The sequence below is a fragment of the Cyprinus carpio genome, chromosome A12 (genome assembly GCF_018340385.1).
Source record: "Cyprinus carpio isolate SPL01 chromosome A12, ASM1834038v1, whole genome shotgun sequence".
Classification (NCBI taxonomy): Eukaryota; Metazoa; Chordata; class Actinopteri; order Cypriniformes; family Cyprinidae; genus Cyprinus; species Cyprinus carpio.
The window spans coordinates 16,787,185-16,811,802 of record NC_056583.1 but is presented as its reverse complement, the minus strand read 5'-3'; the positions used below and the strand labels follow the sequence as shown (position 1 = coordinate 16,811,802).

General features: G+C 40.2%; 1 protein-coding gene across 40 annotated transcripts in view; it reads left to right on the top strand.

Annotated features, from left to right (window-relative positions):
• LOC109056663 (transcription factor 7-like 2) overlaps positions 1-24,618 on the top strand; it is an 88,191-nt gene that overhangs the window by 55,781 nt on the left and 7,792 nt on the right. For 20 of the 40 annotated variants that reach the window (XR_006161379.1, XR_006161378.1, XR_006161377.1 and 17 more), the window contains 7 exons: positions 15,102-15,237; positions 16,728-16,827; positions 17,953-18,039; positions 22,618-22,755; positions 22,849-23,011; positions 23,325-23,432; positions 24,446-24,509. Coding sequence is in view for 37 of the 40 variants with exons in the window: in XM_042767867.1 (XP_042623801.1) it covers positions 15,102-15,237; positions 16,728-16,827; positions 17,953-18,039; positions 22,618-22,755; positions 22,849-23,011; positions 23,325-23,432; positions 24,446-24,509 (796 nt within the window). In the remaining 3 variants the exon portion in view is untranslated. Of the gene's footprint in view, positions 1-6,061; positions 6,516-8,614; positions 10,396-15,101; positions 15,238-16,727; positions 16,828-17,952; positions 18,040-22,617; positions 22,756-22,848; positions 23,012-23,324; positions 23,433-24,445; positions 24,510-24,618 lie in introns of those variants that run through there. The other 20 variants (XM_042767870.1, XM_042767864.1, XM_042767869.1 and 17 more) reach the window with 5 other exon arrangements.

The following is a 24,618-nucleotide window of genomic DNA, read 5'->3' as shown; positions in this document are numbered from 1 at the left end:
GAATGCAGCACCATTATGCTTTTGTGTCACCAGTAGAGTGCGGGAAACATACACAGGATTACAAAAAAAAAAAATTCTGGACATTTCTGAGAGATAAATTTAATTTCTTTGCTATTTGGAGGTCTCCTTTGAAAATTGTAATGAACACATTCAGAAACCGGAGAATAGATTTACTCTTAGCTTCAAATAAGTCTGTGTTATCGTACTCTGTCATTCGCTCCTTCCTATTTTCGAGCTGCTAATTGATGTTTTTGATGTCGGCGAGAAAATTGAAGAAAATGTCATGTGTGAACCAGCGCGGAAGTTAATAAGATTGACTTCGTTGACGGAATTCACAATGAGCAAAGGAAAGCCGTATAATAGGGCCCCGCTGCATCGTCCATACATCTTCGAATGGGATGAAATCGACACCCGCCGAAGCTCGGGGTGGAAAGATAGAACATTCGGGATGGCTATTCTTTTTCACATTGTTTTTTTTTTCTTCCTTTGTGGTTTGTTTTGTTTATCTCTCTGCACTCAGAGCATCTGACTGGTGTGCATAAGCAGCTGTGCATCCTGTAGGCTCCTGCCTCGAACCAGGCCCAGCAATTCGAAGGAACTGTCTCCCAGGGATACCCTCCCACTCCAGACAATACTTATTCTTAATGCTGTTTTGAGTTTGAAAAGGCACGGGGCTTTAAAAAAAGGTTAGATAAAGATATGTCTAAGAGATGCACAGATATCAGTTAGGGTCAATGCATATGCTTGGCCGATGTGGAAAAGAGCTTAAATTCAAATCCCCTTGAATAAAAGGATTGAAGCACCACTACGGTCACTCCATCTTTAGCCATTTATCGAACGCTGGCCAGCAGCCGAATGAAATCCATTGTTTGTGACGTTTGCATGCGCGTTTTTGACATTTTCTGTTTATCTTCTGAATTTCACCTGCACACGAGAAATTACAAAAGTAGTTCCCTTCAATTTCAGTTTTTGTCTTTAGAAAATTGTTTGTTTGGGTTTTTTTTTTCCTGTCAGTTGGCAATATGGCTAGGTGTAATGGGGTTCTGTGTTTTTAATTAGGGTGCGGATTAGCTGAGTTCGGTTCACTGGCTCTGATTATTTTTTTCCCCGCCCTTTAGGGGAATGAGCTAAAACCCTAATGCGGCCAGTACCCCCAAGCGGTCCTTTTTTGAAGACACCGAACAAAAAATACAAAAAATCGTAGACTCTGCTAGTGTTCTGCCCTCCAAGGACCCACAGTAAGGGACATTATTCTCGGAATAGCCAATTAATTCCACTGGCAATGATCGGTTAGCGCTTCTCCCGGCCCTCCTCGCCCCCCGTGCTCCACTCGGCATTTGAAATGCTAACACAATGAAATATTTTTCTATTGGTTGGTGTCCCTTGGCTAAGCCACCGCCGCGGGCAGAGAATTTCATCGACTGATGAGACCAGAGGCGGACCCGATAAAAAGGTTACCTGTACGTGACATACACTCAAAATGGCTAGCACTACCTTGAACTCGAAAGTTCTGTAACTTTTATTTGACTTCTCATCGTTAGCGAGGCAGCACTTCTGCGCCCGTGGAGAGTCGAAATGAAGGACGGCTACTTGTTTGTGTCCGCAGAAGCATGAAACATCCTTGCTCGTTTTTCGAAAGTGTTTCGTCATTTTTTTGTTTCGTGCTTAATCTGCTTTGCATATTAGCTAGCTATTTTAACGTTTAAATAATTAGCGTCATAAATGTGACGTCAAAGATGTTTGATCATAAAAGCATCCTTTCGAAAAACCACATATACGTTTTCCACATAGAAAACGGTTGCGTTAAATTTACTATTTCCGAATGGTTGCCGTATCACCATAGCCTAGGCTTTGTGTTGCAGTCTGGATGCTAAGAAAAGAGCAGTAGTGCACCTGTCATATCAACAGCTGAGTGATGGGGAGGGTGTCAAGGAATAACGGGGAGGAGGTATGGAGTTTTTTCTCAAATTGTTAGTTGAAGTAAAAGTATGGTGTTGGAATCCCCCCTCCCCACCCCCACGACAGACACAAACACCATAAGCCCCTCTCTCTTTTTTTGCAGCACACCCTCTCCCGCACACACACACACACACACACACACACACACACACACACACACACACACATATATTTTGCTGTCTACAAGGAGTGAGGCAGGTGGCTCCCCATGGCTGCAGCTTCATGTAGAAGTGCTGTTGGTAATTCCAGCCGACATGACAGCTTCGCCGCAAGGCCTGGCTCTTTGAGCACCATCTCTGCGGCAGCTCCCTCTCCTGTTTCTCCTCACTAATTGGTGAAAGTTCTCTTATATATGCTTGTGGCACAGGGCTTTTTTCCCCTCCTCTTCTTCTTCTCTTTCTCCTTTTTTTGCTCTTGCCTCTCCTTCCACCCATCATCACCTCTTATGTATTTTTTCTTTTTGTCACAATGGAAGTGATAACTTTTAGTTAGATATTGCAAGTGGGTTAAAAATGATATGTGCGCTGTAGGCATTTTTTCGCTCTGAATTTCTTATTGTGTTTTTTTGAAAAGCAAGATGTGGAATAGGGCCATGGTTTGACATTGGTTCATGGCAACAGAACAACAGATTTGAATGGAAAATAACTACAGATTTTTTTTAGCATGCAGTCCATTAAAATAACTTTATACCTGAGCATTTTTTAATTTATTCTTTATTTACAGAATATGGCAATAAAACAGCTCAATTAAATTGATTTAGGCTTTTGTTTTTTCCCCTTTATGCATGTTTTTTCTTTTTTTTTTTAATATACATGCATATATTTATTAATGTGAAAAAAGAAAAATGCATACAAGAGCCATCAAACCATTTGTCAGGATTTTCATTCTGCTCCGTGCAAGCTGTCATGTTCCCGAGCTGTGTTTAAATCCACTGTCATCTCCGGCTGAAGTGCTTAACACCCCCTCTTTGATTTCTCCTTTAACTAAATACATTAGTGCGGAGAAGGAAAGACAAAAACACAAAGCAAATGTTTAAATATCTCCTATTTGTCATCTGTTTATGCTTTTAATTACATAGACACAGCTTAGCGCTAGCACTCGGAGCCAAGGCACGCTCCTCTTGAGATTTGGAGCCGGAGTACAAACACTGTCCTTCCCATGATTAATTTAGTTGTTAATATTTAAGATTTATTTTAGGCAAACCCTCTAGGCCAGAAACTTATGTGCAAACCTGAGCCTTTTTTTCCTCTTTATGTTTATAAAAAAGCTCATTGAAATCCATTTAGTAAGATTCTTAATAGGAAGAAAAAGAAAAAAAAAAGGAAAGAAGAGATAAAATCGAGGCTGTTGCCTAGAGTGAAATTTAAATGTGTTATATATTTTTGTCCATGAAACAGGACTTAAAAGGACCCTTTTCCCTACGTTATTTGTCAATGCTGGCTAATCGTTATCAAGTGAAATGGTAATATTAACTGCTATCTCCACCCAGTGGCACGAACATAGCGGTGATCAGCAGAGCGCAAGTGAGATGTGAGGATTTGCCAAAGGGATCATATTTTATTACACAATAATGTTGTTACTGGTGCATTTTTAACATTGTTAATATTCTCCCCCACCTCTCAATATGGTGTTTACACTTTGTATCTGTAGACAGCACTGCTTATCGTAATTTAATTTTAATGCAATTAGATTTACATGTGTTTGTATATTCTGAGCCGACTGTGTGTGCATGTGGACCTGTGTCTTAAGCTCTGTGCATTTAGCTGTAATTTGGCAGGTAAGTATAAGTAGTGGTGGTTGTTCTGGAGGAGACGGGGGTTGAGGATCACGCTGGACTGGGGGTCCGCATAAGCGGATCGGCGACGAGTGGAACTGGGGGTTCCTCTGAAGCTCCCTCTCTTGCTTTGATCAAAGCAGGTTGTTTTATGTGGCTTGTGCGAGACTTTGAAGCCACCGCGTCACCTACGGCACTCACTTCATCAAGTTCACCCGTGTCTTAATAGCAGATCAATAAGTTTCAAAGTCTGAGAGTTAATTTGATACCAGTGCTGATGTGATCGTGCTGGGTCGACACTCTCGGGCTCACAGCGGCTCCCTCTCCGCGTCTTGCCGCTGTTCTTCATGGCTCACACAGACACACACTCGCGCATCGCACCTTCTTCTCCCTCTCTCTCGATGCGCATTAAGGCACGGCGTCTTTTCATCTCTGCCCGTTCTTCTCTACTTGACATTGATTCATGCAAACATCGCATTTTCAAGTGCTGCATTTTTTAATCTCTGCACACTGCATTGTGTATCTTGATTTTGGATATTGTGGACTGTTGTGGATATTGTGTTACAAGGTGTATTGTGATTATTCGTTTTCTATTAACAATAAAGCTGCTTAGATATATTTGTTCTGTTTTTAATAATTATAATTTTTTTTTAATTTTGTATTTATACTGTTTTTAATAATGATCATTTAGATTTGAAATTTAACAAGAAGCAGATAAGAAAAAACATTTCTGTCTTTGATTCTACAATTTTGAATAGGAAAGGATTAATTTAAAATCGAAATATATAGTATACATTTTTAAAATGCAATTAAATAAATATACAATTTAATTTTTTTAATTTAATGAGTATTTGATATTGAACATACTCTGTCATATAAACAAAAATAAAAATATATTTCAAGGAAACTAAAACAATCTAATTTTCTGTTGACATTGATAAATAACTTGGCAAACATAAATGTTTAAATAAAGTAGAAAAATAAAGAGAATTAAAGGGGAAAAAAATTATACGCAGATCACAGCCGCGGTGGCATTTGAACATTAAAGGAAAACGTCCAAAAACTGAAATGGTTCTTAAGCGGCTTTTCTTATTTTTGGTAGAGAAACGTGGATGTATGGACCACCCTTGGGTAAAGGGGTCAGGGCAGCACTCCAGAACAAAAGACCAATTTAAAATGTTCATCTAAGGGTTGCTAATGGTATTAGGCGACTGACCGATGGGCAGCGGTAGCCTGCCGCACCACAGCTTGACCCGAACCCACACTGAATCACTGGCCCGACAGAATTTGTATGCTCGCATCTGTCATTTTACAGCCCCCATCAATAAGTTTTTTTTTACTCTGTTATTTTTAGGAATAAAGAGCGAGAAAGGAATGTGATTGAGAAATGATCCTAGATTAAGACATTGTTTCTTTTTCTTTTTTTATTGTGTTTTCTGGTAGTAAAGCAGCTTAAAGCTGGTAAAGAGAAAGTTCTCTCTCTAAAAATATTTTCTTAGAATCACAATTACTAACAGATTGTAAAGAACATATACTAAGATTTTTATATTTGTCTCTATGATTTCATACACGGCTGTGCTGTTTGCGATGGACCATATAATAGGAACTGATTTGCTTTAAATGGAATGTTACAATTTATTTGAATACTGAAGGTAAGAATAATCTTGATCAAATAATTTGATCAGTTTATATATATATTCTTTCAAAATTTTCTTTCTCATTTTGCTAAAATGATTGTCTTTATATTTGTTGGTGCCTTTTGATGTTTGTTGTATTTTATTGACAGTAAGTGTTTAGCAGTTTTCATTTCTGAATTCACTGCTGAGATGTAGCTGTGAAAATTCTGAGCTGTCTGTGTGGTCTGGAGCAGCCGGCTCTGCACCGCGGAGAGCGGCAGAACATGCTGTTCAATTATAATAATAATGATGAGCTTGAATTTCTGTTGAAAATTGATAGGTCTTCTGTTTGTTTTTATATCGCTTAGTTTATCACATTTTTTGCTGGTTTTATATGATGCATAAAAATGTATTCTAAAAATAGGAAAACCAGGAATGTTTTTGACTTTAAATTTGGAGCTTTGCATTTTATGTTTTGTTAAATTGCTTCTCTCTAAACAAAAAAATAGAAATGATGAATCTGATCACTGCTTTTTTTCTGGTGTGTTTGCACGCGCACAATGAAATCTTGCTTCATTAAAAGTGTATTAATCTGGTCCCTTGTCTCTGGTGGGAGGCTTATTAAGATGATGTTTTTTTTTTTTTTTTTTGTTGTTGGGGAAAAAAACGTCTTGCAGATTTGGTCCTTGTCAGTCAGAAATAATTGTGTGCTTAATCTCGTCCCTGATGGATGACTTGGAGTTCAGCAATGGGCCAGCTCCAATGACAAATACAATATTAATATTCATTAACTGCTTTGACAATGCTAATTTTGATGCGGTAGTAAAGGGCTTTCTAAAGTTAGCGGCCAAAGCATCAGAGCTGCGCAAGGTGGCAAGATAATTTGTGCTGGTTTACTGAGCTGAAGGCTTTTAAAGTCTAAAGCGGAAAAAGGGGGTACCACAAAAAAAAAAAAAAAAATTAAAAGAGAAAAGGAAAAAAAGTTCAGACACATTGGAAGCCAGGACTGCAGAAGTAATATGATCAAGAGGGTGCCACACAAATTTGACACCTCCGATGCTGCATCTTTGAGCAAATATTTTTCCTTTTCCTCTTTTTTTTTTCTTTCTTTTTTTTTTTTTTTTTTTTTTTACAAAAAGTTGCAACAGAAAAAGGAACATAACATGGTAAGTCAGCACATTCTGCTTTTTGTTTAATCTTTTTGATCTTTTCAATTATCACCATTTGAAGATCAATAGTGATTTTTTTCTGCTATGGTTTAAAGGCTCACAGCGGTGGTTTGGTGTATGATCGGATCACGGCTTTAAGAGTGGGCTACCTCACTTCAAGCCATCAGTTGGCCATGCTTAATTTTTCTATTGCTCGTCTTCCAGAAAAGCAACTAGCTTGTTTTGAATTTCGTCAGTTTTAGCAGTTGTGGTTAATTTAGCCTTTATTTGTCTCACTTTTAAATTCGGGCACTTACTTTTTTCAGTGTGACGTCTCCAAAGATGCTCTTGCAAGTCGAAAATCTCAGTGCCCTGCCAAGTACAGACCTCTTTAATTTATAAATGTCAGAGCCGTCTTTTAATTTTTTCCCTCGGCTTTCATGCGTTTTCCGTCGCTTGTTTTTCCACATCAAAATTGTTCGCGGGGCGCGACAGTCAGGACCGCGGGTTGATTGGAGTGGTGGCCGTCGCTAGACTCTCCCAGTCGGATCGGATTATTCGCTCTTTGGCTCCTTCTGCACTTTTTTTATATTTGCGTTTTATTTTCGCCGGCGCTGTGAATGGAGCGTGGCATTGGGGATTACTGACATGACGAGGGACACCCTGCTGCTTGAGTTTAGCCAAGTTAGGGCAACTCCTATAGAAGAGCCTCGAGTACCATTATGTTTGCCAAGCCGCGCAAAGAGGAGAGGGAACTGAAAGCCTCGCGCTCTTTCTCCTTTTTTTATTGTCCTTTCAACTTATCAAAAAAAAAGAAGAAAAAGAGATGGACTCAAAATAGCTTAATAAAGATGATATGAAGATGAGCAGGGAAAAGAGAGAGGACGAGAAGGGCTCTTTTCCTTTCCTGGAGAGTGAGAGAAGGACTAAGCCGGCGTATTTTGTTGAATAGCTGGAGGAGAGCAGCCAGTCTGGGCTCCTAGGACCTTGCTGAAGGTGGCCAGCACCGGCTGCCATCGTCCGGGCTGTGGGTTGGGGTCTCTGGGTATTTTGTGTTATCGGCTCAGGCAATCAGTGCTGGAGGGCTGCTGTAGATGTGGTGCTGCCCTCCAGTGGATTAGTGGATGACATAGTGATGTGCATCTTGTTGTAGTCAAAGCGCTATGGCGAGTGCCAGCATGCTTGTTTTAACCAGGAACCCAGCAGCATCAGGACCCTATTCCATATAGAGCCTATTTAAATGGTAAGATTTCACATTTTCATGTCACATTATTCTTCAATTTGGATTTGTTGAGGGGGTTTTATTATTTTTTGGCAGCTACTTTTGGATATTTTTTTTTGTTTGTGTGTATGTGCCTGACATTTTGCAATTTATATCACTTAAGTTGTTAAGTGACAGCTTGACACGATTTCATAAAGAAAGGCTGTTGAGTTTGATTTCATTGTCTGACAGTCTCTCATGTTTTTTTTTTTTTGCAAAGAATTTTATAAATGTTTTTCAAATCTAAATTGTTATTTGAATTATAATACAGTATATTTAAAGAAGCAATTATGTTTTCGATTCTTAAACTAATAATTTATCAGTGTAATTAAATCTAATATTGTTAAATGTTAAAGGCAATGTTCAAAGAAACATTTTGAAATGAATACAAAATTTTTATACATACAGTATAACTATACTATTTATATATACAATTTTTAAATCATTATGTGTATTATTAATATATATCTCATTCTATTTTTTAATATATTTTTAAAAATGACTATTTTAAACTATCAAATTTTGAAATGCATCTATTATAAATTCTATTTTTATATATAAAATCTTTATTTATTATAGTTAATTGAAATTGTTAATTTAATTTTTTAGGGATCAAAGTAAATTCACAGATTATTTTCAGAGGTCACAATTAGAAATTACCTTGCTTATTTAGTGGAAATCATTTTAATTGAATGTTCCTAATAGTATTACATTTATTCAATTATGCATTTTTCTCCTCATTATTTTATCTCTTTTAAAAACATGACTGTAAATTTTGTCTCTTAATGTAATTGTTGATTTTTTTTTGTTTTTTTATTCCTGCGTTTGGGTTGTCATCATTGTGGCGGGTGTTTGCCGGCTGCTGGTCAGCGGCGGCCGAACTGCTAGTTTACTTAAGAAATTGCACGTGTGACAGAGGGGGGCCGTGGGAGCGTGGCGGCCCGGCTGAATAGAGGGAGGGGAGGCAATTAGCTGCCACGTTGCTGGGGCTCTTACTTGTCAGGCTGGCTTTTGTGTGAATCCTGTAGAGGACATTCCCAGGGTTTTGTTTGGTATTTAGGGCCGAAAGACAGCAGCCGAAAAGCGGCGAGGAGAGAGGGAGGGAAAATTTAAGTGCTGAAAAATAGCAAGTGCACTTTCTCCGTTTCAGGAAAATGGAGGTAATTATTTTTTCTTTTAAATGTATGAGAAAAATGTAATTGTACTAAATAATTTCAGATGTAATGACAGATGGTTTTAGATTTATTGCAGTGTATTTGAAAATGTGAAATTAAAAGGTTTAAAATAGTGAGATATTTGTGGCTTTATAAAAAATGTTTTAATTTGAAATAAAAAACGAGGGAAAAGATACAAATTTTAGATTGTGATAAAACAGAGTTTGATCAGATGGAAAGTTTTTAATTGGTTATTAATAAGCATTCCTTATTCCATTTATTTATTTTAATTCCTTGTTTCTTGGTGAAGAATGTGAATCCAGACAGTTACACATATTAAAAAAAAAATTATTTCAAGACAGCAAAGAAAAATAAAAAATACACACAAATAAAAGAGAGGATCTGTGGAGTAGGTGCACCAAAGGCCTATGTAGTTTTGTCAGGGCAAGGCCATGAAGAGTTAAATGTAGGAGCTTCTTTATTCCCCTAAAAAAGAAAAAGAGGGAATAAAACAATAGAAACAAGACCCCACATTGATGTCACATCCATGTCAAAACAGAGACAAATACCTTTCTCCCCTTTTCCTCCGTCCTCCCCCGGATGGTGGGCTTAGAGAGGGGACTGTCAGAATCACACAGATAAGTGACTGCTTGCCACACTTTGCTGATCTTGCCCTCCCTTTGTGGATGTTGTTTTCTCTTGTCTTTTCTCTCGCTCTCTCTCTTTCTGTCTTCTTCCCTTGCCTTGCTCGCTTTACCTTGTTGTAGTCAAGGCTTTTCAAGCTGCTAGTTCGTCTTTGGGCATCCTGGAGGCACTGCAGAACACACACAAACACACACACACACACAAACTTGGACAGACACATGCACAACCATAATAAGCCTTTTTTTTCCTAGTGTTTTTTCATGTTTCTTTGCTTGTGGGAAGACATCTCTGCAGCTCTGATAACTATCAAGTGAGATTTCTCTTCATCTTTTTTAAAAACCGTATCGTTTTGAGCTGGATTGACTGACCGCTAAAGGGAAACCCGACGGAGAAATGAGTGATTATCCGCTGGCGGAGGACTGGCCTTGCCGGACGTCCTGAGACGCAGCTCTCACTGTGATCCGCAAAAGACCCACTCCAACAAAAAAAAAAAAAAAAAAAAGCGGCCCTGCGAACAATGGCGTGCACGTGAACTTCTGTGTGTGTGCGACCCTTTGGTGTGGGACACACACATGCGCCCGCTTAAACACAATAGCAGTTTTGGGAAAGAAGCTAAGGTTGAAAAAGAACAAGAAGAGAGGGAAGAAAGGAGAAATACTCTTATTCGTTGGCGGTAGTGAGAGGTGGAGGACAGGGGAGGGCCACGGAGCTGCTCATGTACCCGAGAGAAGGCCTTTCACTGGGGCCGGAGGAGAGGGGAGGAAAGACTGGCTCTCTGGCCTCTGGGCTGGCTCTCCTACAGCAGGTTGGCTGCTGGCAATTCAGTCTTAATGCCTGGGTAAGTGCTTAGCATTAATACACACGCTGTTTTCACACTCCTGTGGCCTTTTTAAAATCTTCTTACTTCTTTTGTTAGACATACTCAGTGTTAGGACTGTGTTAAAGGATGCACTGTCATTTTATCTGCCTCAGAGTGGCTTAAGATGTCTGTGTGTGTGTGTGTGTGTGTGTGTGTGTGTGTGTGTGTGTGTTTCATAAGGAAGAACTAAGAGATAGATAGATGGATATGGCATTTGAAGATGTGCATTTAGTTAAAAAAATGTCTGATGACAGGGTTGAGGGTTTGGAAAGGAAGTGAAGTCATAATATATGAACAGAATGAATATAGCATAAGTATTTTTGGTGCTTATTTTTAGCCTGTGGCTTTGATGTTTGAAATTTGAAATTTGCATTAAAGAGAATTAGTTTGGTTGTTATTTATTTTTTCTTTATTGCTTTAAATTGACAAAAAAAAAAAAATCTTTCATTTACTTGATGCAAAAATAATTATTCATTAAATAATCCTGCACTTTTATGTTGTTTTCAATTTCATTAGAAGCAATATTATGTTTTCTTAATTTTTTTAACCAATTTGATTTACAGTTTTCTTTATCATAATTGTTTTTATATGAAGGAAGCAAAAAATTGCCACTGTTTTTCTGTATTAAAAACAGAGGAGGGAAGTTGCTATTTATATTTTCATAGAGTGTCAAAGTTAGGCATGTCTGTATCCATTTGTGTGTGTGTGTGTGTGTGTGTGTGTGTGTGGTGGGCGGATGAGGGTTGTTATAGTGACGGTGACATCATCATAGTTCCACATTCTCTTGAAGTTCTTCTGTCTCATTTCGAACGGCATCTATTTCTTGCTCATTTGAACATTCCCATACATAAACAAGCGTGGATGTTTTCTGCATTGTGTCCACTGTGCTTGGATGCGAGCCACTGGCACGTACACTTCTCGAGTTCAAGTTCTTGGCAGCTTTTTCTGCTTGCTCTGGAATTTCGCAGGCCTGAGAGCCCCTCTATCCATCATGAGGATGTCACACCCCCTGCGTGTCCCCCCACCCCAGCCCCACTACAGCTCATTAGAGCCCACAAGCTCCAGTGACAACTCATCATATCATGCCGTAAAGCGGAGAGAAGCGCTCAGGCCCTCAGGGGCCACAAGGTCGCAACCTTCACATTTTGTCTTTAAATTGCTCTGCAAGGTGCCACCAAGCGGAAATGCAGCGCCAACAGCTTTTTCCTGCTGCTGTCCGGCCCTCTGTCTTCCTCTTTTTACTTGAATCTCTTCCACAGGCCTCTCACAGAATAACCAGCTACCACTAATATAACCAATTTTTTTTTCTAATAATAAGCTGATGTAATATTTACTTTGTATCAGTTTTCTTATACATTATAAATTGTACATTTTAAATTTATTATTATTTATTGAAATTATGATTTATTATGGAAATGTATAGTAAATGTACATTTTTCTAACTACGATCCAATCTTAAATATTTAATTATGAATTTCTATGAATTTTTTATTTTTTTTCTAATATTAACTAAATGGTCAGGATTCTCATACATTTTAAGCTAAACATTTTACATTAGAATTATTGTGATTTCTTTAAATTATAATTTATGGAATTTTAGAAATGTTCTAACTATGTTCTGCTCTTAAATGTTTAATTTTAAAATAAAAAAAACTATGAAATTATATTTTTTTTAATTATTGTTTAAATATTTTAAAAAAATATTTATTTATTTATTTACATTTTTGCTTTATTGTAAAGTGGCCTTGAGAATTGTGAAAGTCGATAAATGAATTATAAAAATATGAATAATTATATGTATATAAGTATCACTACTACTACTACTACTACTACTAAATAAAATTTACTGCAAATTGTTAATAAAATGATCATGGCAGTCTAAAGATGCCAAAGGGTGAGTGCATGTGTGTGTGAGTGTGTGTGCACACAACTTGGTTTGAAACGAGAGAGGAAGAGAGAGTGAAGGACAGGATTTGATAGACGCTGCATCAAAATGAGTGTGACATGCTCTTCTAAGACAAACAGGCCTCTCCATGGCCTCTCCATTAAAACAGGCCAGGCTTTTGTAAGACCACCACTAGGGGTCACGACCCCAAGCACAAACTGTCAATCTTATTGGTTCGGAGGAGGGTACGTATGTCTACAGATTTACTCACACAATCAACGGCTATTCAGACAGATTTGTTTTTTTTTTTTGTTTTTTTTTTTTCAGGAAATCTAGTTTTCTTTTAAATTATTATCATTATTATTATTTACCTGGTTATGTGAATTAGTCCTTTAGCCTTTTTTCATCTTTGAAGTTGTGATGTTTGTGGTGGGAGGTATTGGCAAACTATTAAACAGGAAGCAGCCCGCTTTCTCTGCACATAATAGGGAAAAAGACGCCCACATATTTTCTTTGTGTTCCTTGTGTGGGTTTATTGTGTGTCTCGCTGGACCTCCGTGTGTCAGTCTCCAAACTTGATGAGTTGTTTAGAAGTAGGGTTTTAAAGAGTGCTTATTCTGCGATTGTTAGCGTCCGACAGTATGCGGTTGTCCGCGGGTATGCACAGGCGCATACGTAGGTGGTCTTCTTCACTCCCCTGAGTTGCTAGAGACAATTAGCTATGTCTGGAAGAACATGGTAAAGCCATCGTACAATAGCAACGGGGTCAATAGAGCCAGATTTATTGTGAAGCTTTTCTTAAGACTGAAGACTTAATGGACTTGAATAGCACTCAGAAGGGAAATTGTTTAAAGAATGTGTTTTTGTATGGTGATTATCCATTGTGCCATGTTTTTTTTTTTTTTTGTCCTGCTGTGTGTCTTGTCTGGAAGGCATCATGACAAAAAAGAAAAACCAAACAGAAAAGTGCTTGCGTGTTTTAAAATAAGGCCTAAACGCAGGTCCATGTCTTTCTAGAAGGCGCGGTTCTCCCAATGTAAAGAATAAAAGTTAAAGAAATTCCATTTCTAGCTATTCCAGTCTACCTCCTTTTTTCTTTTTAGGGTCTTACTGATCCATTCACGGGATGGGCAGAAACGCTACTGTAGCGAACCGCAACAGCGTGCTGCGCTCCCTAGAAGCCAGATAAACGGGATGCCCGGCTATTATTCGTGTGGCTGTGTGGCGTTTGAAAGGCGTTCTGTTAGACGCAGTGACTGTGATGTAAATCATTTGGCTTGTCTCTGGGTGAATGTGGCCGCAGTGGACAGCCATTTGGAGCTGTCCCTCAATGGAGAGGCCTTGGACAAAAGAACTCATTTAAATGGCTACTAAAGCCTTTCAGCGCAGGGAGAATTGACAACATTCTTTCACATCATTACTGAAGGGGAGGTTATGGGGTAGCTCGTGGTGGAGGGGTGTGCAGCACTCGTCAGCTGTGTTTGGCAGCTGTCATCATCCTGTCTGTTTTTCTGATGATGGGTCTTTCTTTTTAAAATGTATTTTTATATCATATCTCTCTGGTTGTTTTTCTCTGTGGCCTTGCGCTTTCCTTTTCTCATTTCTCTTTCTGTCTCCACACTGTTTTCTGTTCTCAGGGGCCCTGAAAACATCCCCAGAGCCCCTTTTCTTTCCCCAAGCAGCTCTGTTCAGTTCATTAATCTTTCATTGGGAGTATGGCAGAGCGGAACGCCCCAATGCTGAAAGCGGCCTCTCTCTGTGCCTCTTTCTCCATGTTTAGAGGGATACTTCAACCTCTCAGGCCTGGGCCCTGGTGTCCTTCCTATTCTCAAAGCTTAGATATTTTAGTCCTGACAAAAGGATGGCTCACCTCTGCTTTTGTAAATCACATCCTGACATCCAACACCATTGGTTTTGTAACAACATCTCAAGTGCTGGATTTAATTTGGCACGTTTAAATAAAGACAGTGTCCCCTATGTGCCCTTTTCCGTCAACTCAAATGTGCTGTGGGACTTGCACAGCTGTCAATCAGACACGCAGGCGCCTCAAAACCCGCATGTATGTGAACAACTTAGGGTGTGAGATGTTTTCCTGTCAGTCGGCTCAGTTTGTGCCAATTTATGCAGCGTCTACGGAAGCAAATCCCAGTCCACGTGTTGCCCGTCAAATCTACGGCATGGCAGTAATCTGGTTAGGTCGCGTGTACTGGGAATACACTAATGCCAGGCCATGCCTCAGCACCCCTCTGCTCGGCTGTAATCTTGGGTAATTGAAAATGGGGCCTGTGCCACTTAAGAACACAAAGAGCAGATTACATAGCTAAAACCAATTTGACCAAAATGCAGAAATGGATTTTCTCTCTTCCCCTCCACCCCTCCTCTCCTATCTTTTATGATGCAAACCCTTTCCAAAATCAGACCCTGAAGGAAGAGGAAGGGGTGGGAGCGCGAGATGTGGGTAACCCAGAGAAAAAGGAGGGAGAGCGAGAGTGTGCTTAGAATGACTGTCATTTGGTTTATTAGGTGGTTTCTGTGATTGTAAACATGATGCTTTTTGGGTCAGAGACACGTAATGCAATCAGGCTTTTATGTATCCAATGACTGTTTGAATCAATATTGTGTGCCTCTGAAAGTGTTTTTAATTACAAACCACACTGTTCTGAGAATGGGCTTGTGGTTTGTGATGGATGCATAGTTGAAATTGAGGCGCCGGTGTGTTTCTGCCTCAACCCAAACATGTATTAACAGCTGCTGCTTTTTCTTCCCACCCCCTTCCCTCTCTTTTTCTGTTTCTTGCCAGTCTAATAAGGTCCCCGTGGTACAGCACCCTCACCATGTGCACCCGCTCACACCTCTGATCACCTACAGCAATGAGCACTTCACGCCTGGGAACCCCCCTCCACATCTACAGGCAGACGTGGACCCCAAAACAGGTACATATGCATGCACGTCTTCCTTTACATTCATGAATTTCAAAACAGGCAGGACGAAACCCAAGGCTAACCTTCAGGCCTGTTAACTAACCTAAGCTATTCAGGCGCTGTCACGGTTGCACTGTATGATCTCGCCAGTCTGTACTACTGCATTCACAGATACCTGGTAAAATGCATCAGAGCGTTTCAGAGTTGTCTTGGCTCAGAGCCAAGATTGCACCCCTCCTTTTGTGTTCATGTTGAGATGGAGCTGTTGACCTGGGTCGGTTAAGCCTGTGGAGCCACTTGACTTCTGGGAAATGTAGCCGGGGACCTCTTGTTACTTAACTGTGGGATCCCGAAGCAATTCTTTTTCTGATTCTGAGAAACAAAATCTCAGTTTTTGCCCCGTTTTGACATACAAATCGGACAATTGTTTAATCTAGATTCCCCAACCAGGATGAAAACTGTATGAGCAGGAGGTGTACCAGGAAACTCGATTCTCGTCTCAAAACAAAAAGATTTCTGTTCAGCTGTGATATAATGTCATTTGGTGGTATGTTTCAGAATCAGATTATCGCACAGAGAGGCATTTTGTTCTTCTGTAACACTATACAGTCGAACAGCTGCTCTTCAAAGCTGTCAGCAACCTGCATGTTGACTTTAAGAGGGCTTTTTCTGCTCTCATAATAAGACCTTATCAATAAGGGCCTCTTTAAGGACTCAGAGGCTGTTTAATGTGCTGCTTAATGGCTCGCTTAATTGAGTTTAGAGTTTAATTAATTAACCAATTGTATTAAGACCGCTGTATGCCGTGCCAATGTGCTGTGGAGGCATTGTTTTCCTCCTGCGCAGCTAGCATCAGCCAGCAGTATCAAGCAGAATTTTTACACTCGTTTAAGTCGTTTACCTTTAGAATAGAGTTTTTATTTTTACTGAACCATATTTAGTAGATTTTAAGGCAAAATAGTATCAAGTAGTCTAAATGAGTCAGTCCAAAGTCAGCTAGTTTGTTAGCTAGAGGTTTATTTTGTCATCCGTATCGTTGCTAAAAGCTCTTGTGAAAAGTCTAAAAGCAATATTGGGACTGTTTCCACACTTGAACAGACATCCACCGCTAATGTGTCAGTCTCTCTTAACACGTGCTGCAGTGTTTGTGTTGTTGACTTGTGAACCTCAATTATCGCCCGTTGTTAATCCTCTGATTCGATAGACAAATGTGACAGGGCTCTGTATTTTTTCTCCTCTCCCCCGTGTGCCATACAACATCGTGGCTGCCTCCACAAGCTTTGATCAGAACGTGTGATTTAAAGCTGTGCATGTGAGCTCAACCTCCTCCCTCTGATGTTGACTTTGTTCAATTGTGTATCTCACAAAGGATAAATTTAACACTTAAACTTCATCTGGGAATTTCTGCGTCAGGACAAGAGCAGAAACATTTGCACACCGTTCACACACACACATCTCTTTTTTTCTTTATTTTTTTTTTTGTTTTTTTATTTTTCTTTTGGGGGTATCAAGGCCTCCACATCCTCCAGACATATCCCCCTACTACCCCCTGTCACCTGGCACTGTAGGCCAGATTCCCCATCCGTTAGGATGGTTAGTACCACAGTAAGCAGCCCAATTTTATTCCTCTTCTTTCCTCTTTGTGATCGTTATTAATCTTTTAAAACTTTAGTGCTTACTTTTTAGTGGTGTTATAACATGATGTACAGTGGGGTCCAAAGTCTGAGATCTTAAAAATGCTTTTAATTAATTAATTTTGAATATAATTTAAAAAAAAGTGTTTATTTTATTTTACAGCTTTTATATTTCTAGGGTTCAATTTGATTATGAATCACAGATATATATATTTTTTTTTCAGGAATCCGACTTTTGGCCACCACTTTATATATTGTGACACACTTCTGCATTTGTTCAAATATGTTGCATTTTGTTATTGTGTATTTTATATTCACCAGGCCTCTGTCCACTTTGCTGTGGGCCTCTGGGTATTTAAGATGCAGTTTGAGACTTCGACAGTCACATAACACAAAAGCTAACTCTTAACCTCTGTACAGTTTATTCATTCTGGAAAGGCACCGCTGGGGCCCACAGCAATGCACCCATGGCTTTCTTCATCCCCTAAACTCTAAATTGTGGCAAATGCTATTTTGCATGTCTCTGTATTGTCCAATTAGAGTAATGAACTGTGATTGCCAGTATTTTACCCACAATTCCACACGGGGGGCTTTCCCCCTGGTAACTCTTGTCAACACTTGTTAATATGACAAAAGGCTACAAATTAAGCTCTGTAATTTAATGTTTTTTCACCGCGATCTAAATACCGAGAGAGGCCCCAAGCGCAGCCACGGCCCTTTGATTCTCTGCACTTTATTTTGGTATAAATTTACATTCATTATTGTTTGTCTTTGGATGTGTAGACCTCAATTAGCGTGATGGCTCCATTAAAGGGGCCGGTGCTTCGTCTTTAATTAGCACAACAAAACACCTAGTTTCAGCTCAGGGAGAGGGGCCTCCATCGACACCAAGCGCAGGGTTATGAAATTTAATTAGCCATTCCAATCAGATTTGTGGCATTCAAATTGTTCAGAGTTTGCTTCCCTTTGATCTGCGCTCTGCAATCCCCTAGATTTTTGTTCTGATCAAATGAGAATAAAGCCGCATGCATAAAGAGTGCCCTTTTTCTCTTTTTTCATCCCTTCCTTTACCTCTCTTCCTTTCTTTTTTTCCTAGGCAAGGTCAGCCAGTTTACCCAATCACGACGGGAGGTTTCAGACACCCCTACCCAACTGCCCTCACTGTCAATGCGTCCATGTCAAGGTGAGTTGAGCCTTGGGACGGCCGACTCGCTGAGAATGCAAGCGTGTCAAAAACCCTGCAAACTTCTCCCTTAAGGAGAGACAGCTCTCGCCTCAGTGTTCAAAAAGACGGTCCCATGCGATCCGCTACGTATTCAAATATTAATTATTGTTATCATTTTATAATGAGACCCCTAAAGAACGTTTACCCCGACTGAATGGCAGAGAACAAGAGGACTGTCAATTTAGCTACAGTCACATGCAGAAGTAAAGAATCTCTTCGTAAAATGCTGCAGATTTCGGGGGCCGTCGTTGGACTCTGAGTGAGAGCTTTGTGTGGGCTCTTGGGGTCTGGTTCAAGTGGCAATTTGGACGCAAATGTCCCCAAGAGAGCAATAATGGTTGTGTGTGTGGGGGGATTGTGGGATATGTGTGTGAGCGTATGTTTGTTTTAACTGTCACAGTGATTGCTCCCTTGTGACTGTTCCTCATCTGTTATGTGAGAAGTGGGAGGTGTTTGCTGTAGATGACAAATCGCTGTTTGGTTTATTGCTTTTATGTCATTTAAACATAAATGTGAAATGCAACAAAGGCAAACCGCTTCATATGGTGGTCACTTTCTTCTGCATATACTCGGCCTTTCCCCCCTAATCTGAAACATATGATACTCTTTTCGCAATGATGATGATGGTGGTAGTGCTGAGGCTAGCCAGAGAGGCACAGAGGCAGACCTGGTTTATAGTTTCCAGAAATGGAGACCAACTCAAGCTCAGCCTGTGTCTCCAGACAGGGACAAACTCCTGTTTAATTGCAGTGTGATTGGAAAAGCAGCTCTGGAGGCCTGGCGAGCTTGGACCAGCGGACGTTGATGGATAAATGTGAGCAGGGAAGCAAGAACGGGAGGGAGGAACAGGGAGGGGTTTTGTGCGCCTTAAACACTGGCCTTGGTTTGAGCATTTTTGAAGGGAGAAAAGCTTTGTAGAAGATACTCAATGAAATGTCCTGTTCAGGAAATTAGGATATTTAACATGCTCAAATATTGGGCCCTCGTTCATGAAACACGACTGGAAACAAATTGGTGTGAATTGTCAAATTTGTGTCATTCTTGCATAAATTGTTGCATAAATACTGTATGTCAGATTTACTTGAGAATGATTTAATGAACAGTCCTAAATTATTCGCAAAACTATTCTGGTGTAATTATACATTTTTGTGTACAAAGTATACTTATGAAAAACGTATTCTTGAAAAAAAAAATATTTAATCAAACGAGCAGAATTAATTTTTGTGTATATCACTTGTTAAACATTTTTTCAAGATTCATTTTCATTGATACAACAAATCTAGTAAAAATTGCTTTACAAACAGTTCGCTCTTAAGTACATTGACATATTTATGCACAAAAGGTTTTACAAACAATTCATTCATGAAATGAGCAGAACGAATTTCAGTAAAATCATTTGTAAAATCTTAAAGAAAAACAACTCATTAAATGCAAAAAAAAATTACATAAGAATAACTTATGAACATTTCATTCTTGAACCGCAAATTACTTCAAGAAACATGAGCAGAAAAATATCTTCATAAGTAAATCATAAAACATAAAGTAAATTATCTTAGTGAATGCAGCAAATTCACACAAGAATGTTCTAACAAACAATAACATTCATTCTGCTTGCGTGAGTAAATGAAGCCCAATCTTGCACTTGCATCTAGTATATTTTCATCATCCTCACACAGTTTAAAGTGGTCAGGCCAAACATAACAGCTCTGAAACACAATATTTAGCTCTGTGGTGATGACCTGAGTGCATTGGCAGCTGCTCTGCTTATGAGCACAGGGTCTTTGCAGCTGGTCCTGACTCTTAAAGGTCCATTTTATTAACAGCTGGCTCTGAAACCAAGCCTTACACATTTGACACCAACAGCTTTCACCCTGTGTGTGTTTTGAGGTCTCGGCTCCATAGAGAAGTCGTTTGTACCCTGCCAAGGCCTGAAATGAGCCCATTCTGCCTGCTCCACCGTCAGGCGCCCGTGTGGGTCTGCAGCCTTTGCTCCAGCACTGGACCTTCACTTAAGTGACAGCTGATTCTGTTCTAACGAGGCCTTTATATTGTGATCATCCTATTTCCAGTGCAGGCTAATTGAATCTTCTGAATGGGGGCTAGGGGGATTGGTAATGTGCTGGGGAAGAGCTAATGCATTTTGATAATCTGTAATTGAATTAGCATAGATTAATAAGTGGTGGTCTTGTGTCTCTGCAGAGGGAAGGTGCTTTAGCATGTTTGTGTCAAAACCAACGGCGTCCTCTGTCATCGGCCTCCTGCGCAAAATAATGAGCACCAGGAAAAGGCTTCATTAATTGTGTTTTTCTGTGAATAAAGAGGGCAAGAGAAAGAGGGAGAGGGAAGTCTTGCTTTGTCTTCTTTCACAGTCAGTGGACAAGAACTCCAGGAGGCCTCGGGATTAAGAGACACCCATATGTTGCTCTCCAGTGCCTGTCTTCAGCTCAGAGAGATTCTGATGGCCCTATCTGCTGCCATTTATTATGCAGTTAGCACACAGGGCTTCATGTAGCGATCTGCTTTTCACCCAGGTAACACTCCAGCCTCCTAAAAAATACATTTCAGATCACGAACGGCATGGACTCGGATCCGGCAAATGAGCTACATAGTTTTGATAATGGGGTTGGAGTCGTACAGGTGTATCGGCCGTTCTGGGTGACAGGGGGAGGAAGTGTAGGCCCCTTGGCCCCTGCACGTTCCTGCCCTTTGATATGTTCCTCCACCTGCACCTCCGCTCCCATCCCTTCTTTTTCCGCAGAGGAAGAGAAAGCGAATGAGAGACAGAGCACACCAGCGGGGTCATTATACATTAAACAGGCGCCGAGGCCATCGCTCCGATTGGCAATTAAATGGCACTCACTGACACTCGGCTGGTGTGGAAGAAGATTGAGACATTGGACCCTGCAGGGGCCCTTCTCTGCACACCTCTGTCTCGTTCTTCCCTCAGCAGGGCTAAATTGGTGGCAGGCTCCGCTGCGTGCTGATGAGCGGAATGATGCCCTGCACTTCAAAGGGATGGCCGTCATGTTTAAACCATAACCTGGGCCTCGCTATGGCAACAGCAGCACGGGTGGGGGTGGCGCTGATGGGACAGTCAGGAGGAGAAGGAAGGAAAAATTGGATGGCGGAACAGAGGAGATTTTAACAATGCAAGGACAGAAAGAGAAAGAAAAAAGGTGGGGGCTAATGATCACGGCACTGCAGCCCCTCAGTAGAAGCAGACGGGTGGCCCGGATGACATGGCACAAACACAAATGTGTCAGGGATGAAGGGAAGAGAGAATAGGAGAAGAGAGATTGGGGGGAAACACAGTCCCCAGAGAGAACCTCCAACAGAAACTAGTTGTTCCTTGTGAGTTTACGCTCATCATTATATTCTGGCTCCAAGCCATATAGCCACACTCAAGCAGATAATGAGCTGTTTGAAAAAAAGAATTATTCCTTCTCTTTTTTTCATCATCCACCATTCTTTCTCTCAAATTTGTGTACGGCCACGCACAGCTGGGATGCACTACACACACACACACATACATACTCAGGCACAGATATGTTCATTTTTTACGCTCAGGAATTTATTCTGCTTTCCTGCAGATCTTTATAGAATGCTAGGGGGATTATATTATAGATACAGTATGTGCAGTATGTAAATAGCCAGGGGGCATTTTAGTTTGATTTAAAGAAAATAATCAAATTGCAAATAAATGAGAAGAAAATGACCACCCTAAATGGTACAGAATTGACCTCACTAATTAAAAATATTACTTTGAATAAAAAAATATGTCAGTTAAAACAATTTGACCATATTTAAATTATTCATAAATGCTTCTGGTATGTTTGTCATAAGAACACATTATTTGAAAGGAAAAAAAAAGCATAATATTTGATCTTTTTGTCAAAATATGGTGTTTTCTCCACCACTGAAATGAACAAGAACATGTGGGTAGCAAGAAATAATATTAAGCAATAACATATCCCACTTTTTGTGATATAGTCAAATCCAAACATTTCGATGTTAAAAAACCTTTTGATATATTCTTTTCTAATGTTTTGGTCATTATTATTCGTTTTTGTGGTCAGATTATAAGTGCATGTTATTCAGAAGAAAAAAAAAAATTCCAATCAAAAAAATGTAAAAAGATTCTCTGCCTCTGAAACAGCTTTTCTGTTCTGCTTATGTGGCTGTGTGGAAAAAAATATATGAATAATATTAACCAATAATTTAATCATAGCCCACTTTTTATGATCCAATCAAATCATCATGGGTAAATTTATATCCTGCCTAAAATATCTTCCATCTGTTTTGTTTGATTTCGAAATGCACCACATTTTGGAACAAAAATGCTTTTTGTTTCATGTTGTGAGTTCTAGAGCTTGGATTTGTCATTTATTGCCGTTTCCTTTCTTCCACATAACAGATGTATTAGATTACTGCTGCTTTGTCTTTATAGCCACTGTAATGTGTCAAATCTTTAGCTCATGAATGTGTGTGTGTGTCCATCCATCATTTCACCCGTGTCCACTCTGACGATTTACACAGTCTTTTCTCCTCCAGGTTCCCTCCTCACATGGTGCCCCCCCACCACAGTTTGCACACCACAGGGATCCCCCACCCAGCCATCGTCACACCCAACGTCAAGCAGGAGTCCTCACACAGTGACATCGGCTCCCTCAGCTCGTGAGTTCACTTTACACTTTTCAGTTCTCTATCCATCCAATAAAGTCACAAGCTGGTATGAACACGCTAACATCTGATCCCTCCAATTGGCAGGAAACATCAGGATGCGAAAAAAGAGGAGGAAAAGAAGAAGCAGCCACACATAAAGAAACCTCTGAACGCGTTCATGCTTTACATGAAGGAAATGAGAGCCAAAGTGGTGGCAGAGTGCACACTGAAAGAGAGCGCAGCTATCAACCAGATCCTAGGCCGAAGGGTGAGCGCCACACACTAGACTAATTACAAGACTAAAACATCATACTGTCTCAACTACTAAGACCACAGATTGCAGTGTTGTCGGCGGTGGAAAAACACTGCTTATTCACATTTCTATTTCTATATAATTGTAATCTTGCTCAATGTTGCTACTGAGTAAAAGTACAATACCAGGGGAAGGGGAAATTTTAATCACTGTGGTTGGACTGCTCATGGAAACACTTCTGTGTTATTTGAGCCTAAAATATCAAGTGGTCTCTTCCTCTGTGATAGCTACACTTTTGACAGATGTCTGTGTGTTTCTCTATGTGCAGTGGCATGCTCTGTCTCGAGAGGAGCAGGCCAAATACTACGAGTTAGCCAGGAAAGAGCGACAGCTTCACATGCAGTTGTACCCCGGCTGGTCAGCACGAGATAACTATGTAAGTTTTTAAGTTTTCAACAAGTAACAATCCTTTATTCCCTCCACAGGGGCCACAGAGCATTTTAGAGCCATCTAGATGTGTATTTTACAAACCATGTGACGATTACCCAACAGCCTTTGGAGAAAACTAAAACACTCAGACTTAAAAAAAACTGCTGGCTGGTCTTTGCTGGTTTAAGCTGGTTTGGCTTCCCAAAACCACTCTAAAACCAGCAAAACAGACAAGCTGGAAGACTTTAGATTTATTTTAGCTGGATCCACTGTACATGTGCTTTTCCTCAGTACAGTCAGATCTGATTTTTCCCCGTGTGCCGCGCAATTTTCCTCTGCTTTCATTAGTATTCCGCTGGTTCACCTAAAAAGAGAAAGGCGAGCTGAGATCAGAGTAATTAAATAACCACAGGGCCTAAACGCCTCGCAGCTTTGATGAAAGAGGACATCTCTCTCCGCCGCTAGAAATGGGGAACGAGCGCACCGTTTACTGTTTCGCCAGAGTTACACGCCTGACAAACGGCCCCACCGCCCAGCCTGTCAACTCTCCTTGGAGTCTGACCACTTTTCTTGACTCGCCTAGTCAAAGTTCCTCAACCGGAGCAAGATAATCGCTCTATCCAGGCCCAACCTTGGCCTCAATGCAATCAGCAGTCACGGACACGTCCGGCGGAACCGTAGCCCATTTTCGAGGAGGACAAATGCAATAAAAGTTCTCTCGCTCTGCTCTTCCCCTCCAGTAAACCGAGCCGCTCAGAGAAACCTCAAGAGCTTCCAATCGTTTCACAATGAAAGGAAAACTAAGCAGCAGCAAGAAAACAAGAAATAAACAAAAGGAGAGAAATAGGACGAGGGGAAAGATAGGGAAAGTTCTGTTTTGTCCTGTAGTGGCATTTCAAACCTTCAGGCTCTTATATGAATAAATAAATCAGTGAAAACATTGGGCTCTCTTGTTCATTTCATGTCTCGGTCTTTTCTGCAATATAATAACTAAGGTTCCTGTCTATTTCTCTTTTTCTGGCGGGTAACCATCAGGGGAAAAAGAAGAAGAGAAAAAGGGAAAAGCAGGCAGGAGAGGGCAATGGTAAGTGAGCTGCAATTATCTCTCATATTAAAGCAGACCCATCATCTGTCACAAGTGTGACATCTCAAAGATGAAAGTCCAGCCTTTTTTTTTTCATATCTCTTTTTTG